The 20,680-nt window shown below is 31.1% G+C and overlaps 1 protein-coding gene across 1 annotated transcript in view; it reads right to left on the bottom strand.

Moving 5' to 3' along the window:
* LOC134715941 (neuronal acetylcholine receptor subunit alpha-10-like) overlaps positions 1–18,960 on the bottom strand; it is a 40,814-nt gene extending 21,854 nt beyond the window's left edge. The window contains exons 1-2 of the mRNA XM_063578507.1: positions 18,354–18,960; positions 1,360–1,514 (exon numbers count right to left, since the gene is read on the bottom strand). Coding sequence (XP_063434577.1) covers positions 1,360–1,514; positions 18,354–18,387 — 189 coding nt within the window. The 5' untranslated portion in view covers positions 18,388–18,960. The remainder of the gene's footprint in view (positions 1–1,359; positions 1,515–18,353) is intronic.
* Between the last annotated feature and the right edge of the window lie 1,720 nt (positions 18,961–20,680).

Genomic DNA, 20,680 nt, shown 5'->3' with positions numbered 1-20,680 from the left:
AGTGAAAATAAAATCGGGCCTAAAGCGTGGCTATATACCTCTCCACATCATACAAAGCTTGTAAACATATGAGATGAATAATGATTAACCTTTTTTTCTGACAATCGTTTCATTTCATAATCTAATTGTACCGCTATTAAAGAAAGTATAGTGAATTTCATAAGCAAGACCCTCGAGGCAAGACCCGTTTAACTTGTTATTCTCGACAAACTTTTTTTTATATTAAAGCAAAATATATATCCTCCTCCTTTTCGGATCCTAATGGGAAAACATTACACTTTAATACGTTGTATGTTAATTGATCTCTGGTTGAAAGTTGTCTCATTGGCACTCATCATACCGTATATATCTTCTCATTTAATCAAGATATGCATTACCCAAATTCGATATATTTTGTTGTTTTTTGCTTACGTTACCTTCATTGGGAAATATTCAATGCATATTCAGTAAAATAAAACATTATAAGAAGTATCCATATTGATGTGCAAAACAAAAAATTGCAAGCGAAATACAAAACCTATCCCAAATAATCGGTAATCGCCGTAAAACGCAAAAATTTGACGTTACCATTTGAGACGCAATATCGTGCTTAACGTCATAGTCTGCTATCAAAGGCCCCGAAATTAGAAATGTAAACTAAATCAAACAAGAGAACTAACGGCTTAATTTATGTACAAAAAATGAACGAAAAACAAATATGATATTCAGAAACAAACGACAACCACCGAATTACAGGCTCCTGATTTGGGATTGACACATGCATAATATGGCGGGATTAATCAGTTTGAAGGTGTGCCAACCTTCCTCTAACCTAGAACAGTGGTGTAACAGTTCATCATAAGAAAAACTAGTAAAACAGTCGCTGAAAACACTAAATTAACAACAAACTATAAAAAAAAAAAGATAAATACAATCAGAAAATTTACCGAACACAACACAGAGTGGACGTGGCAGTGCACTTTTACATCCCCACAACCAAAAAAAATAAAAATTATTCGAGTGGCATTTTATGATCACGTTAGAAACAAAAGTATTTCAAGAATTACAATTAAATGCGATGTTTTGACACCTTTTTAGTGATAATTGATGCCGTAACAATAGTTCTACGCAGACATAATGCTTATATACAAATAACATCCATTATCGATATTTTAGGAAATTTTCCTTTGTTCTTACTGACTGATAATTATCTTTCTTAACACAGTAGATTGATATAAAAAATTATCGCTACAAAGTTAGGGCGCATGTGCCATTATCAATGAAATAAATAATGTCGTCATAGGTAAAATAGCAATAAACTCGAATGCTTTTCTCACTTTAAAATCTTCTACTAAGGTATGCAATGTACTTGTTACTTACCACATCCATAACTTGTCTGAGGGCCGTCTGCAGTTTAACTGTAACATTTCCGCCATTTTTACAAACTGGTAACAAATCTATCGTATAGTTGGTATTCATAAATAGATGTTGATACAACTCTGTTGTGAGTAGCTGTGTTTGTGCCAAGTACATCCCTACAAAACAGGTTTGGATTATGCACAATATGACACATAGAGTAGATGTATGCATTGCGAAAGTATCACTGCTGTTAACATATAATGTTAGACAAATTTTTCAAGTTTATATCCTTCCTCGCGACAACTGGTTTATCTACAATGATGAATTATCCATTTACAAATTGAGGATCATCGTTTGTGTTGATCTCCGTATCAGCATTCTATTATTTCTCATCGTTTGCCTATATAAATTTCCAATCTGAATTTATATATATATAATAGTCCATGCAATCAATATAAACGATATTCGCAATCAACCGTTTATTAATAATTATTATTTATTTGACTAGAAACTTCCATTTGTTATTACAAATTTAAAACGAACGTACAACTCCAAATCAGTATTATAGCACAGTTTTTTGACAAATTTTCAAGCCAATTTGCTTCCTTATTCAACAGTATTTGAGTGTCGATCAATAAAAGCGCACAGCATAAATGATGAAATTCCACAACTAATCATAGATTTTTCTATTATTAATTTAGCAACTACAAGTATAGATAGTCTAATTGCTATTAATAATAATAGATGTTCTAATGAGGTGATTATATGTATAGAACTCAATGTCATTTAATTAAGTTATAAATGTTCCCTGGCATGATGATTTCATTTGGAGCATGGGTGACGTAGAAACATACTGATTGTTTACTGTCACAAGTTGAGAGCTGGGGTGGTGTTCTCGAAGCTATCTTAAGTTAAGGACGTGTCCTAAGTCTATCTTATGACAAGTCTTTGTCGTAAGTCGTGTTCTCGAAGCTCTCTTAACTTATGATATATCTCATTTTTCGTCCCAACTTTAGGACACCCAATAAGGTGTCTTAAGATCATCTTATTTTCATCCTAGCATAATAAAAATTGGGTTTCGCTTTTTGCTCATTTTACTTAAGAATTGAATGCTTCTTTTTGTAAATTTATTGGGGTGTAAAAGCGTTGACCGAAGTACATTTTGTATGAAGCGCGGAAGCGCTTCATTCTAAAAATGTACGTCCGCGCTTCATTCTCAAATGTACGCACGGTCAACGCTTTTATAACCCTATAAAGTTACAAAAACTGAGAAGCATTTTTTAGCTAGGATTATAAAAGCACGATTTTCATGAAGTTAAATTTTTAAATTCACCTGTGCACTTTATTGTGGGACCTCGTGTCATCATGAATGAAATGTTTTTGTCTCATGCAACTGCTTACGGAATAACATGTGATGTGCAATTAGCCAATCAGAATAACGTATTATAATGAAACATACATCTAATGTAATTATATGAAAATGAACATGACATGAAACGCACCATCGGTTATTAACTTGTATATAAATAAATTGTGCATGATTTTAAACTGTGAACTTCGTGTTTCACGATACGATTACACTTCAAATTTAATTCTCATTTCAAAAACAAATTGTTTTCCAGTTTAATGATACCAATCTTGTTTTATATAATTACATTAGTAATTATGCATTAATTATAAGATTAATAAACAATTTTAATTTATTAAATAATTTCGTCATTCGTAAATATGTTATCAAAAAATATCTTTAACGATTTTTAATTTCGACTTAGGATATGTGCTAAAGTGGTTAAGGACGTCCTAACATAAGATTCGTCTGAGATAGCTTCGAGACACAACTTTTAAAGAGTGTCCTAAGTTGATCTTAAGTCCATCCTAAAATTGATCTAATATGTGTCTTAGGACGAATCTTAGGATACTTTAGAGAACACCACCCCTGATTTGCGCACATTTTACGGATTACCCATTTTTAAATATATTTGCAAGCTACAGGTATTTTTTTGCCACATTGACTATGCAGTTAGATATTCAGAACATTTTTCTGAATAGTGTATATCCTTCACTAACATACACTTGTGCTCATCTTGACAAATCGATTTTTTTTTATTACATTTGAAAGATGTTTGCAATATAAATAATTATGTTTCATTTGCTATGATAGTATGCTTTTTGATCAATAGAAATTTTGACACACAAAACCTGATACTTTACCGCAATAGTCAAAAATTTTGTAATTCGCAATAAAAATTTATTTAAAATTTCAGCTTAGGTATTATAAACCCTCAGCTGGGAATGTCATACTATACATCCCGCCGGATACCTGAATAGCATAATTATGATATTCGTATTCTGATTATGACATATAATGATACAAATCTTTTGAATATTGGAGTGCTACATGTATCTATGTTTAATTTCGATATACGAATATTTACATTTTTTTCTCATATAATAGAGAATAGCTTTTACTAAAAGGTCGTATTCGGTTATTGATTTAATTCATGTATCGTAAATATATTTGACATAGTTGACATATTTTGTAGAACAGTGCAAACATGAAAGACAAGTATATCTTTCTGCATCAGAATTTTGTTTGAAATGAGAATTATGTATTTCCGTAACAAGAAGTCAATGACTATTAAATGACTAGTATGCTCCGAGTAATGGAATTTGAAGAGCAGAAGTCCATTCAATAAAGATGTAAAACATTTAAATTCACTTTTTTTTCCCAAAAGAATAAAAATTTATGTGTGAAAATATATAATTTTAACAAGCAGAGAACTGCATTACAAGAGCCTTTCTGTTTTTCCAAATATATGAAAAATTTAATCACACTTTGTATCACGAAATTAAACCACATTTGTGAAAACATTAGCTTCGAAACGAGTCATAATACTTACTCACGAAATTTGAAATGTGGTTTAATTTCGAGATAGAAAGTGTGATTAATTTTTTTCAAGACTACGGTATGGACAGATGGATTTTCTTCCGGCCCAAGTATAGAATACGTTTAAGTAGTTCCGGTAATATTATATAAGTAGTCTAAAAGGAATCTAACTGTTATAGGGAGAATAACTGTGATTAAGACTCTAGTCTTGCCTATTGTAAACCATCTCATTATCTCTCTGCCAAATCCTTCAGATGATATTATTAAGAGAATAAATGAACTTATTTATTCATACATATGGAACTCACCTATACATAGAGTTAAGAAGGATATTCTAATCAAAGACTATTTGGAGGGTGGTTTGAAAATGCTTGATTTGAATATGTTCATTACAGCACTTAAATCAACATGGATTAGGAGGATTTTGCAGAGAGATAGTAAATGGCAAAATATTTTCATGTCAAATATAGATAAAAGAAAGTTGTTTAGTTGTGGTGTTGATTATATTAGACAACTGTATATGACAGTTAATAACCATTTTTGGAAAGATGTACTAAGATCCTGGGAAATGATTATTCAAAAAGAAAGAAATTTTACTTATGATTCATTTTTATCAAATCCACTATGGCTAAATAATAATATTAAGATTGGCCATAAATCAGTATTTTATCAAGATTGGTTCAAAAGTGGTATTAGATTTGTAAATGATATAGTTGACCAAAATGGATTGTATATTTCATTTGATCAATTTAAGCAAATATATAACATTAACACAGATTTTCTTAAATTTAGCAGTGTTATTTCGGCAGTGAAAGAGGCATCCAAATCTTTCCCTAAAGGATCTTACAAATTAGCTTGTCCTTTTATACCATCATGTCTACAAATATTTTTAAAACATTGTAAAGGATCAAAAGATATGTATTCTGTACTGACAAGAAATAATGTTATTCCTACTGGACAGCTTAAGTGGGTTAAAATTTTAGGTGAACAGAACTTGAACTGGAAAAAGATTTTCAGACTGCCTTTTGCTGTTACTAAAAATAGTAAATTACAGTGGCTGCAATATAGGATTAACCATTGCATTATTGCCACAAATCAGTATTTAGTTAAAATAAAATTGACTGATGATCCTTTGTGTACATTTTGTAAATCAGATAATGAGTCTATAGAACACCTATTTTGGAATTGCAATACTGTACAAGATTTTCTACAGGATGTTGATAACTGGTTCCTTTCCGGTGGAATAAGTCTCCCAATGATTAAATTAAACTTTCTTTTTGGAGACTTATCCAAGATATTTCCCAACAACCCATATAACATGATTTTTCTTTATATTAAACAATATATGTATAATTCTAGATGCTTTAAAAAGAATCTCTCATTGCAAGCAATTATAATGAAACTGAAAGACATGTATAAATTAGAGAGTATGATAGCTGTAAAAAAAAAAGAGATAACTGAATTTGACAATGTATGGAATGTTTTTGAAAAACTATTATTGTATACTGGCTAATGTCTTTTTTGTTGTTGTTACAATTACTTATGACAACTTAATTATAATCTTTTTTAAAGAAAATATTATTGCCATGTTATGTACTTGATCGTGTTGATGGCTGTTACGAAAGAAATATGTCTCGTAAATTTTCAAATTTTTTTTTCAGCATAATTTATGTGATAATAAAAATAAAGATAGGGATGTAACTGGATAATCACTTTGAGTTTTGTTTTTATTTTTTGTTTTTTTGTTTTCCTTCTTTATTTATTTATTTATTTTCTATTTCATTTTACTTTTTTTTTATTCTTTTTTTTTTTTTTTTTTTATCTTTTCAATAGAAAATGTAAAATATTTCCAATTAAGATTTATTTATAAAAATGACATTGTATTTATCTTATATGTATTATATTGTATGTATATCATGTATATGTTGTAATTGTTGGAAATAAAAAAATCAAAAGTTAAAAAAAAAAAATATTATATAAGTAGTAAATCGGTTTTTATACAAGTTAAATTATTTTCCAGGTTTATTATTTGAAGATTGTAGTTATGTTTAATCGCCATATTAAGTTGGGATCGACAGGTCGACAGGTCGACAGGCCGACAGGTCGACAGGTCAGCAGGGCGACAGGTCAGCAGGTCGACAGGTCAACCTGTCGACCTGTCGACCTGTCGATCCCAACTTAATATGGCGATTAAACATAACTACAATCTTCAAATAATAAACCTGGAAAATAATTTAACTTGTATAAAAACCGATTTACTTCATTTGACTTAAATATAAGTCCGATGGTACTACAATTATGTAATTTGTATAAGAACCGATTTACTTCATTTGACTTAAATATAAGTCCGATGGTACTACAATCACGTATTCTATACTTGATCCGAAAAATCTATCATTATCACTTATATACCTGAAAAGAATTACTCATATTGACCCAATGCAATAATGCCATTGTAATTATGGTGATATTTTTGGGATCAATTTATCTATTTAACAGGATGACTTGATGCCCTGAACTATTTTATAGACACCGCCTAAATTCTGAGTTCATATTACACAAACTGCAGTTGATATATAAAATAGGCAAAGGCGGGTTGAGGGCGGATGCAATCTTTTATATTCTTTGTTCATTCTTCATTATTTTTTTATATCACATTGCCACATACTTCGTAATCGTGTCTTAATTATATCATGTTATGTGTATATAATAGTATTATATCATACATGTATGTGTCAATTTTCTTTATATTTGGTAGAAAAATATACTGCGAAATATCAAGTACCATGACTTCAAAGTTGTTTATCATTTACTTTGGCATATTAACAGGTTATTCTATTATAAAGATTTTAATTGAACTCTTACTTTTAAATCGATTTAGTTTCGGTTTTTTTATAATTCTTTTTTATGGGCTGCATACAAAGAATTAGTAATTTCAGAATTTTTAAAATGTGTAACTTTAATGATATGTAAACTGTTTTTTAATCAAGCGAATAATGTTTAGCAACACGAAAATTGGTATTATTGATGATTGTGAGATAGAGAAGTTTAATGATTTATCGCTTGATTTTCAATTGGTACGATTACTCCTTAGTATGGTTAATATGTCCAGTGAAAATCAAATAGCAAATAAGTTAACATGGAGGTTTTGAATAGGAAAAAAAAGATCATATTGTCACAGAACTTGTACTTCAATCAGATTTTTCACACAACCACTAAAACATTCTAGGTATATAAGATAGGGTAAGGTGCTCTTAATACGGATCACTAACGATTTGTTAACGAACCAAATGCATGGCAAAGCATGCTATGTTATTGTTTTTTCAATTTCTTTTTAAAGTTGAAATGCTACAGACACTTATAAGTACAGTCGTCTGAAGGCACCTTCTGGTATTTAATCTGGTCAAAGACGTACAATACGAGGTTAATGACTACCACAATGGCCGTCCGTTTGTATAGCTTTGTAGGTTGTTTTAGCTTGTATAAATACTAAGGCTTGTCCGGTCAGAAAGGGGGCGTAAATACCGATTTAGTGTGAAGACAAAAACATCGATTCTGTATTTTTGGATTAATTGTTCTTGTTCTGAATATGCATGATGTATACATGCGCGAATAGATAATGAGCAAATGTTTTCCAATTCAATTCATTAAAAGGACCACTAGATCTACTGGTGCAATATTACCACTAGTCTTGCTACATGTACATTGTACAATGCCCTTTCTTTATTTTTTTCTTTGAAATGCATATGCTTACTGAAAATTGCAGTATATATACTGATTATCCTCTTCCTGTGTCTTTATAAATTTTTAATTGAAGTTCAACTCTTAAAAGCAGTAAAATTGTAAAAGTTGTAAAATTATAAAAAAAAAAAAAGGATTTTTAGTAGAGGAACATGTTGAAAGTCTATAAGTATTACGACGTAACAGTTGTAAATGTATTACAGTTGCCAAAAGTGGAAAGGAAGTATAAAGAATTATTTAAACTATAATTACTTAAAGCGGTTGTCAGTTGACTGACTTAATTTAAAATGTTGATGAAAATTGACACTTTAATTTTGCAATTTTCTGTTACATGTGCATACACGTTTTCGTACCTTAATATACTGTCATACTATAAAACATTGTAAAAATATAAATTGTTATTTATTATTTTTAATTGCGTATTTTAAACTTAAGATAATGTTTCAACAGTTTAATATTACACTTCCCTCATCAAGCAAAGTCTTGTATTGAACAATGTTTTTTATAAATTTATTTATGAATAATTGAACTACAAATGTATTTATATCAACAACTAGGTCCGGGTTTATCATAAAGATCTATCACTGCCAATGTAATGATTCGATGTTCATAAAACCGATCTGATCCGTATTTTTAAGCCAACAGTAATGAAGTTATAGCTACTGGGATGATACCGATGTAATCCATCCTCGGAGACTATGAGTGTTATATAATTAATAATATTACACGGCACCAATTTATTGTTGCTGGACTATTTGGCTATTATCAGGGCTTAGCGTTCTTCTATTAACTATATTTTTTTTTCCCGTTTTCCTCTCTTTTCCCCCAATTTTCAATATAATAGATAATTTTTTTGAAGATTTGAGTATTTAATTCCACCTTATGTAATAATGCTGTATTTTGATTGGATGAGAGACATGGTATTTTTTACCAATTTCTATGTATTGAGATTTTCTTTTCTCTCCATGTGCCGGGGTATTTGCTAGCAAATACCATGGCACATGGGGAATACCCTAGCAAATACCATGGCAGATGGGGAATACCATGTCTAAAAATAACTCAATGAATTATTTCTATTCTTATATGACAAATTCATGGTCATTTTAAATATACGGTTCCAGATGAAATATTAAGGATAAAAAGCATCATTATTGAATGACGTAAAAATTCCGCGAACATGTTCTTTTAACGACGTCATAAATAAAATTCAACGGAAATGAATTATCAACTGGTCACATAAAACTGGAATCCACTTGTATTACGCCTCACTGAAACTGATGAACTAAGTGTAGTAGTCAGCCGAGAATCAGCAAATTATCAAAAAAAGGTCAGCTAGTGACTGTACATAAAAAAATGATTAGAAATGATTATACGGTCAATGCAATTTGACTGCGTAAATAGCACAGCGGCAGTGTTTACAAAAATTATACATTCAAGTTGAACTTACATATGATACCTGATTATAATAAACTTACTGGGGTGGAACATTCGGTGGAATTAAACAATTATATCATGCTTACAAGGGGTATTTGCCAAAAATACCGGTTTCGAGGTAATCAAATTTCCCTCGCCTATCGGCTCTGGAAATTTGAACCTCTCAACCGGTATTTTTGGCAAATACCCCTTGTAAGCATGATATATTTGTATAAAAACATATAAAACTTAAAGGTAGACAATTTCTGGGATTAAGATGAAGCCTTTAGAATTTTGAACAAAGACATCCCGTGAGTTAATCAACAATTGACACAGGAAGATGATATTCCATACACAATGAAGCGTAAAATCAAACTTTCTGAACTGCAACCGATGAAAAATGAAAAAAATCAGGGGGTCATAACAGACACAAATCACTTTGCGTCCGTCGTGCTTCGTCCGTCGTCGTTAACTTTTACAAAAATCTTCTCTTCTGAAACTACTGGGCCAAATGTATCTATACTTGGCCACAATTATTGCCCTTTATAGTCATTTTTTATCAAATTTTTGTAATCTTTTACAAAAATCTTCTCCTCTGAAACTAGTGGGCCAAATTTAACCATACTTTGCCACAATCAATATTAGGGTATCTTAATTTAAAAACGTGTGTGGTTACTCCGCCAACCAACCAAGATGGCCACCATGGCTAAAAATAGAACATAGGGGAATTGTAGATTTTGGCTTATAACTCTGAAACCAAAGCATTAAGAGCAAATCTGTCAAGGGTTACATACATGATGTTGCGCCGTTGAATAGTTAGCCGGTTCCTTACCCATAGGCTTCCTTTACCTTTGACAGTGATGTAACAGTACAACATAAGAACGAACTATAAAAATCAGCCGAAAAAGGCTTTACGCATCAAATGGATACAAATAGAAATATACATGTCATGTAACAAAATATAGAGCAGAAGTGGTCTGGTATACGTACTTGTAAATATCCCAACAACAAAAAGACACTGAGTACAGATCTGAGAGTACTTACAGTTACTGGCAGCTAGTTCAAAGCCAATAACAACTAAGAAAAAAAGCAAACATCTAAGACTAAATTATCTTACACATTTGAGGGTCTTCTTTTCTGTGTTTTATGCCCTTTTCCTCTACTCTTTACTTTATTTTTGCCAATTGTTCTCTATTCCATAAAACTCATCAAGCACCCTTGTATATGGGTAAACTTTATAAAGGAATTACCTCAATATCGCAATTGAAATGGCCTTTTGTTTTAACCATGCAGAAAGATTGAAACATGATTGAAAGGTGCCAAGCTAGACAGAGTAAATACTTTCGACAATAATACCAAGAAAGAGCTTTAAATAAAGAATAGAATCTAATGAAAAAAATCCAAAGGGATAGTACTTTACTCGCTCATACAACAGAAAAAAACTCACTCTAAATGAAGAACAGTTTCAAATCTCTTTCCAACAGAAATGAGAAATAAAAAAAAGGAGCAAGCGTTCTTCTTTTTCTTATTGATGTGTATTTTCATTAAAGCACAAGAAACCTTTGTTAGCAATAAGACTGTTACAGTATCTAAAGTACAAGCCACATACATCACATAATAAAAAAATCATAAACTAAAAAGTATGCATTATTTATACCCTCGTTTGTCATCAGGCAATATTTTCACATCCGCTGAATCACAAGTTTAGTCTTTATAGTACATAAAAAAGACAGTGCTATTATAAGGTTTGAAAAATACTGCATGAGTTGCAATTAGTTATTTTAAATGATTAATAAAAAATGAGAAAATAGTTGAACCTCGACTAATTGACATAGCTATATTACTTTAATTGAAAAGCAACAATGATTCAGTAATGAAAGCTGAAACTCATAGTGATAATTTAAAGATAAATTTCGTGCGTTCAAAGCTTTTTTCTTATCTCGACCAAATCGGAAACGTTTAAAGCTAAACATTCGAAAGTCAGGAATGCATTAGGTGCTCTGATAACCACAAGCACTTGTCTCAGACATATTTTTTCTATATATATATCTTAATATAACAAATCCTGAGACAAGTGCCTATGATCATAACGTTAGAAGTTATATATAACGTAATCGAATAAAATTCGAAATGACTGTTTACTTTTGCATGTAAGCTAACAAAACACATCGCTTTTTTCTGCTTGGAACATCAGATTCAATGTGTAAGTTGAATGCATTTGACGAATCAAATGCGTTCAATGGACAGCTAGAAGACACAAAAAGGCAATCATAAAAAATATTCAGCAGAAGAATATCGGACAACACTGTGGCCAAAACAACAAACTAGCAATCACACAATATTATATTGAAAACTGATATTAAGCCCACCCTCAACCCCCCTCCCCCAAAAGTAAAAACGAAAGTTTAAAAGACAAGGACAAAGGGTAGAACTCTTGTTATCCAGAAGTACCCCCTGCGAGCTCATGTAAATCAGAATTACCCCTTTTATTGTTTCATACCTTTAAGAAAAATCTAACAAAGATCAGACATTGCTCAATAAAAACTCCAAGCAGAAAACTTGATCGTATTATACATGTTATAAGTTCATATTGACATGGTATAAAAGTACAACCCTGCTGGAAACCAACATCTTTCTCATTAGCAATACGTCAGTAGTTTATGATCTTATATACCAATGAAAGTGTTAATATCTGCATGCCATGAAGTACTGTTTCAATGATTTAACACCATGTGAGCTTTGTGTAAAACGTTATATGTACACATGAGTAGATACACAAGCATCCATGCATCCGGGGTATTAACCTATTTTTAAAGAAGTTGTTGATAGCAATATACAAAAAATGTCATGTAGCGATTTTTTTTTTATCTGGCTCATGGTCTTGTAGCGTCAAGGGTCGTATTCTTTAGACAATTATTAGACATATTATCTCTCCTGCATACAGAAGTAAGCCGAGAATCATTTAAGCTCACCTGGCCCAAAGGCCAAGCGAGCTTTTCTCATCACTTGGCGTCCGTGGGTCGTTAACTTTTACAAAGATCCTTTCCTCTGAAACTACTGGGCCAAATTATACAATATTTGGCCTAAGTAAGCCTTATGATATCAAGTTAAAAAATGTATCCGATGACACTGCCCAATAACCAATAAGATGGTGACCACGGAAACTATAGCATTTAGAGCAAATCTGGCAAGTTGAAAATGGCCGGTCAATATATATCTGCCCTGAAATTATCAGACGATCCGTTGTTGGGTTGCTGCCTCTCAATAGGTAAATTTAAGGAAATTTTGCAATTTTTGGTTCTTATCTTGAATTTTATAATAGATAAAGATACACTGTCAACAGCAAAATAGTTCAACCAAGCATTACCAAAACTGTTAATTGACCCCTTCTGGAGTTAGTGTCCTTTAAAGTCAGCTTATTACAATTTTTCGTAAATTTTTGTAATCTTTTACATAAATCTTCTCCTTTGACACTACTGGGCCAAATCATTATAGATACAGAAAAATGTACAAGCAAGAATGTTCAGGAAACTTTTTAAGTAAGATCTACAAATAAGTAAGCATGACCAAAATTGTCAATTGACCCGATAAAAATACTAAAACAGAGATTGTTGTCATGAATTCTATTTTTGTCTTTCATAGTAGAGTGCCCTTTGTTTGTTTAATATTCACTGCAGCACATAGACCAATGTGAGTTACACATAGAGAGCCTCTAGTTGTAGACCCTAATGTGCAAACAATCATAGGAGGTTATATAATTCTGTAACGAAATTTGTACTTTCCACTGACTCTATAGATGTGGGTGTGATAATTTGGTTTTTATGAAAGTTTGTTGGGATTTCAAAAATGTATGCATTAAGTAACTAAACGGTTGACTGCTTTTATACACAAAAGATTTAAAATATATCAATTCTTTTTCGTTTTTACCTTTGTAAAATATTATTCATGGCTAACTCTCCAGCGGAGACACGTTATTGTTAATATGATTTTTAAAACACTTGTAAAAAAATTGATGACAACTTTATATATAATATAAATAAGTAACTTTGAAATAGCCTTATTGAAAGTTCAAATGTTTCAGTCCAACAAGTTTAATTACTTCGTGCATCTTTCCAGCTAATTAACATCGCGACATACATGGAGCAATAAATGACAATTTACAATGACATGTATCCGTTGTCTCCCTAAATGACCGCTTCCATTCATTGAGAAATTAATTATTATTTTACCAGTTTGTGGCAGTTAAATAAAGGGACACAATGTATAAAATTACGAATTTTTTAATACATGATATCTTAACATCTCCTATACTATGAATGTTACGGTTATTTAAAGTCATATGAAACTTCAAATTAAAACGAAGTTGAATATGTTTGATTTATCTGAATGGCTAAGTTTTCTATAAAACAAGTGTACGTGAACTTTGAAAAGTATCGTTAATGAAAAACCGTTATGTTGTCTGAAATAAAAATAGCAATAACTGTCTTAAAGAACAGATTTATTTATATATATAAAACACCAAATTATTTAAAAAGTTTAATCAACAAACGGGGACGCATTCATATGATAAAAATATCATTTGCTTATAAATTCACTTGCTTTTTTTACGTGCTCCATGTAATTAAAAACTTCGGCAACAAACAAGAAAGTTAATTGGCTTGCCATCAACGATCACTGAATGAACTAGTATTTCTCTTTAACACATTACAGATTCGTCATAAATGTAAAAACATAAATACAGGACTTCGTTTATTGTATATGCATCTTTTGGTTCAAGGAGTGGCGAAAGATACCAAAGGGACAGTCAAACTCATAGATCGAATATAAACTGACAACACCATGGCTTATAAAGAAAAACACAACAAAGAAAACTATAGACTAAGCAATACGAACCCCACCAAAAACTGGGGGTGATCCGGAAGGAACATGTGGAACCCTTCGTGTTGCTTATGTTATTACAAATCCGGTAAATGTTCTAATTCGGAAGATCACATTCATCAAAAGGGAATGGGATTGTATTTACGACATAATGAACATAACCGATATCATCTATGAACCGGCTATTCCATAACGGTCAACCAACTCGTGATGGCGTCCTTAATATTAACAAAGGAATGCTTTCAACTTCACCCTTTAGAACTCTTGGTTTAATAGCTTCCTTGTGGGCAGCAACCCTTTATCGAGGAAACCATGATTGTAAATACAAGCCCGGGAATAGCATACTCCGTATGAAGGAGCTGCTGGAATGTTGCTACATAGAAATGTAAAGTTCACAATTGTGAAGCTGTAATCATAATTCAATAATTTCGATAATAATATGAGCAAGATGAAATTCGCTTTGTATAACTATAAGGTTTAACATCTAAACTTGTCTTTTTTATACGAACCGTTTTCATTGACTGACATTTGATACTCTTTAAACAGTTGAACCGTGTTGTATAATGATGACTGGCTTAATCATCGTTATGAAGAAAAAGTCAAAAACAAATATTTGCGTACGATATTACTGAGAATAGATTAAAATTGATTCTATAAAGTTGTGAGAACGATTAATTGAACATAACAATATTAACTACAGATTAAAAAAGTACCTACTAATTCGTGATTATGTAATAACTCATCATAATAATGGCATAATATAAAGATATCAAAACTATTATGATACGTTATATATTGAGAGGTTAAGGCATACTTAATGGACAATAGTCCTGTACACGAGGATGTCAATGAAATAGGGGATACTTTATTTGAGCGATATTAAGGAATGGTTCGGCGATTTCTGTTCTAATCTTATTTTGAAAAAATTGTCACAAACCGACTGCTACTAACGAATTGCTATTTATTTATTTATATAAATATGTTTGAAACAAAACAGACGTATGAAGTTATTTTTTATATAACTTAAACTGTCAATAAAAGTTGCAATATGTTTTTAAATTTCCGCGATACATAATACCTACACGATTGCTCTAGACGACAAAACCCCAAGCATAGGAACAGAGCTGTTATTCCTATTAAAATTTTTGGAAATTAAATTTGACACAAAGCACCCCTTTTTTCTTTAAATCTTTTTTTTAAGTAGTATGGCCCACTGCTATGAGAAAGAACATACAGATATATTTTTCTTTCTGATTATGAAGATTTAAACCCGATACAAAGGCATACTAGGCATAAAATATGACAAACCATACCAGACTTAACAATGGCGATAAAATCAAATACAAAGTTGAAGAGCAATGAAAATGAAAATTAAGGAAAAGTTGGCAAAAACACGACAAAGTATATATATGCCTAGGGGTAATATATCCTAAGTGTTTCAATAAAAGAGGAGATATATGTTAGATGGTCGATAAAGGACATGTGGGGGTCAGTGATTAATTTAAAACGTCTCTCGTACATAGATTAACGAATTCAAAATGGCGACTCGGTGGATACTTTAGTGTTTGTCATTAGAATTTCTTCGTAAAGCATTGTCAGAGAAGCTTTAATGAAACAATCTCAAATTGAACATAAACAGCAAACAATTTGAATTGTTATGAAATATAATGGCAGGCATGCAATTAACTCTTCTCTAGGTTTCTCCAGTAAGGCGGTAATCTTTTAGATTAAATGCAGAAACCTGACAAATTCGGAAACACTTCAGCTCAAAAAGAAGCGCTAGGTGTTAAATTTCTTTATGCAAATAAAAATACACCACATTGTGTTAATGCAAACATATAATAATATCTCAAGTGTAGAAAACATATTTAGGTTCACTTTTTGAAGAAGAAGTTTATTATTTATATAACATGTCAAGTACTTATAAGAAAGTACATACACAACAGCATTCATATACATGAACATCCTCTTTGAATATTTTTTTGACCGACGTTAATTTCCGACGGTATACAACGAAATATTTTACATTGATATTTTGAATCGTATCTGACCATTGACAGATATTTCAAGTTTATCTACATATTAATGAGGCTTATACATATGTTGTCAAAATGAGGGGGGAAATGAGAGAAGCTTGCCAAAATATCAGTCTTTGTTAGCCTCATAATATTACCCAGTAGGCAAGGACTTTGTCAAATCAGTTAAGATAATTCTAAGGGTTCGTATCTTCCTTGTGCTAGCCATATCATTCGCATATATATAACAGGAGAAGAAACGTGTCATCATCTAGTTTCTATTCATCGAAATATGTTCGTCCCGTCAAGAACCATTACATCCCAACTGTTGATTAAACAATGGTGTTTGTTTATATATATTAATCATATTCGGAAATTTCAATTTAACAAATAAGATCGTTTGTCTTCTCATTTGCGTTATTTTATTTGATATTTATTATATACATCTTGCTATGCGGTATGGGTTTTGATCATTGTTGAAGCCCGATGTGTTATCTATTATAGTTTGTTACATTGAAATCATTGGCCCAACATTTTTTTTTTGTATATTGCTCAATCATACATGTAATACCCTCGAGGAAAGAGAGTGGACGGTATATATATATGATAGTGATCAAAAGTCATAAGTTGGACTTTGATAAATTCTCACTTTTGTAAATACAGATTAATGGTTGATACCGTATATCGAACATACACTGATTAAAAATTGTACCGGCATTTTAAATATTCGAAAGAGTTGTACCATTTTTTTTCAGATGTTTTCTGTTATAAAACAATCTTCAATCTTTTCTCCTTGTACCTATTTAAGTTCTCTTCAAATATTTCATGTAAATATAAAGATGTACAACACTTTAAATAAAAAGCTTCAACGAGACATAACCCAACAGGCATGTTACAAATTGAAAAAAAAAAGATACGCATGGTCAGTGTAGTTATGAAGTTGCACGTCCATTCAATAAATACACAGCACGCATTGGCCCTTGTTGGTTTATTATCAACAATACCTTCTCCGATCTGCTATTAAAAAATTAAATATTTGCTACAATAGCAAACGTACGGTATAACAAATGAAACATATTTCTTAAGCGAATATTTAAAAACTTTACCTCTAGACAATACGAACTGCCTTTAAAACCTAGTGATATCAAATAACTATTGTTCATGTTGTACGATAAAAACAAAGATGTGGTATGTGATAGTTTTGGTGATATTTTTTCTTTTCAAATGAGACATTCTCCGAAACAATAAGGTAATCATTCTTGGAAAAAACAATTCTATCTTTCTAAAGAGATTTGTCTCAAATGAAATTTGACAATAATTGTAGCCTGATGAACTAGGTAGTAATATAACAAAGATTTATACCTTCCCGTTCCCCAATATTTCCGAGAAATAGATTTCAGTCCTTAAATTTGTTGCACTTTAATGATTCAATAACATGCTTTCTACATGATGTTAAGTAATGCATGGCCAATATGGTGCATATAATAGAAATAGAAATGATACAAATATTTTGAACCCACTGTTTATATGTTCTTCCATTTGTTATATGACAATGAAGTTAAACAACGCTACTTTAATTTGTGAACGAATTTTATTTATTGATAATTACAGATATCTGTTTGGGCAATATTTCCATTTCAACGTAAACTAACAAAATCTGTTTTCTTCAGATCTATTTAAATTGATTAACTCCCGATATTAGGATTTCATTTGACGAATCAAAAGCGGTTTCTTTTATAAAATACATTTTAATCCTATATTAACAAATTTACACATGAAACGACATTCTTGTGGTGATAAAGACGAAAGAAAGTAGTATTCATTTGTTTAACAAAATTATAAAACAATGATAAATGGAACTATAGAGTACAAGATGGAACAAAGTCTTGAAATGGTATAACATTAAATGGTATACACCATAAAATGCTACACATGTAAAAAAAAAAGTATTATGTTTGAATTGCGTTAACGTGTACGACTTGACTGAAACGCTATACAAAACCAATGTACCAAAAATATTTAATCTGAAACAAATTGTGAACAAAATATTAACATATAAAAGGGACAAAAGTCTGACTTACCTTGAAAAATAAGTAAAACAACATAATTCCACATCTCGACAAAAATATTCCTTTATCTATACACTTGAATTTGATCACAAAATAAAACCGGACATGTAAAATGAATTTCCCTCGAAGTTATATTTCATCAAGTTAAATATATATCTCTTTTCCATTTCATGTTAAAATACCGCAATTCAAACTGTAACTGGTAATTGTTTGGTTCACTGGACCATAAACAACGAATGTACCCATTTTACATATCCAAAACAATCTATTTAATATCTACATTACAATGTATGTAAACAATTTCATTGTTTATACTATGGATAATTTTCCATTTTTAAATAAATCTCCGCTCCGTTTCATTTACAAGTCAAGAATATAATTTTACTTCTTAATCATTATAATCAATAAAAAAAGTTATCTATTTAATGAATTACTTTCATAGTTTATCACGAAGAGCCAATATCCCAAGGTAATTTAAATATTTTTTTCATGAATTATTAATAATTTTAATTATGATTAAACGTCATTTCGTAAACAACTGATTTCGCCTAATTTGATTTTATTTTATAATCCTTTCGGATACATCGGATCAAATAATGTGAAAACAAAATGATTATAGAAATTGTGCAATAATATTTATAGTTATTTGTATTCGATGCCGTTGTTACAAGCTACAATAGCCAGGTTTCACATGTTTGTTCACATATTATATGAACTTACATAATCTGTTTTAATCTAAATGTATACATGTACATACATCTTAACTACACTTTTATTACCAACAAACGAAATGAATGTATTTAGCTGAGCTGACTGATCTGGCATTTAATTTATTATATACTATTAGGATGAATACATACAGAAATAAGGAGATGTGGTAAAATTGCTAATGAGACAACAATAACTATATAACAATCCACCAGGGGCCGTGTCATTGAAAGTATCACAATTAAGCTTTGTCTTCCGATATATGTTAGTAAATATTATAAACATTAATTTTTATTAATATTAATATGCATATTACTTTAACTGTAGTGATAGTTTGTATTTTTGGTGGTACCCATTGGACGTGGCTCTGTACTTATACATCCCGTCATTGTGTTATAAGTTGTTCAATGGTATTTTTTGTATTCTTGCGTTGCATATTTGCTTCTGTGCTTTGTCTATGTCTTTGAGTGTTACAATGTCGCAAATGCCGTTGCTCTGTTCTTACACAACCCGTTATTGTGCTATAGTATTTTTTGTATTCTTGTCTCTCATTTTTTCTTATGTGCTTTGTCTATATGCCTTTGTATGCTTCTTGTTACATATTTGTTTGTTTTAATAGTGATAAAGATCATATTAAAACAACATTTACTGCTTTAAATACCTCTATTTTTGACATTTGAACCTATTCTGTCTGTTTGTTTTGTTCACACATCGTTGTCAATATAATGGAATTTGATGCGACTGACATATAAGTTAGAGGTTTAACTAACTATAAAACCAGGTTTAATCCACCATTTTCTTCACAAGAAAAGCCTGTACCCAGTCAAGAATATGACAGTTGTTATCTATTCGTTTTATACTGTATGTTTGAGCTTTAGATTTTGCAATTGACTAGCGACCTTCCGATTTTAATTTTCATTAGAGTTCATTATTTTTATGAGTTTACCTTTTATGATAAATCTCAGACTGTACATCGAAGGTATGCCAAGATATTCTTAACAAATATGTCCAATCATAGTCCTTACCAACGACCTTCAAAAGTAAAAATGACTCAGTATCCTTGTCAAGTAAGATAGGAGTCGAGTGCACCAAGACTAGCGGGGTTCGAACTCTTAACCTCAGTGTTGACTGGCTAGTGATTACAGTAGTAACTTCTAGTCGATACATAATGAACATAGCTAAAAACTCCGTATTGCTTAAAAACGTACAATCTATTTCAGCAATACAGGAATAGCACAGGACATCATTGGTGGTATGGTATGCACAGATTATATATCAATGAACAAGATAAATGATACTCGCGTGCCGTACAATGTCAAAGTCATTTAAATAATCTAAAGGGTTGCCATAGTCTCCACCAAATATTTTGTCGCCTTCGCAAGTGCATGATGACGGCAGCCATGTTTGTTTATATGCTAGGACATCATAAAGCAATCATAAAAGTTGAAATGATCATAAGAGTATCATAAGACAGCTAATTAGTAGTCTTAAGGTTGGGACCATAATTTAAACATGTCCTAGATCAGATCTTTTCGATGACACGGCATAGAGCAAACAAATCTCTTAAGATTTTCTTAGGACATCCCGTCTAAAGACATCTTCGATGGCACGGCCCAGAGTTACATGTATCC

The sequence above is a fragment of the Mytilus trossulus genome, chromosome 4 (assembly GCF_036588685.1).
Source record: "Mytilus trossulus isolate FHL-02 chromosome 4, PNRI_Mtr1.1.1.hap1, whole genome shotgun sequence".
Classification (NCBI taxonomy): domain Eukaryota; kingdom Metazoa; phylum Mollusca; class Bivalvia; order Mytilida; family Mytilidae; genus Mytilus; species Mytilus trossulus.
This window is presented reverse-complemented; position numbering and strand designations above follow the sequence as displayed.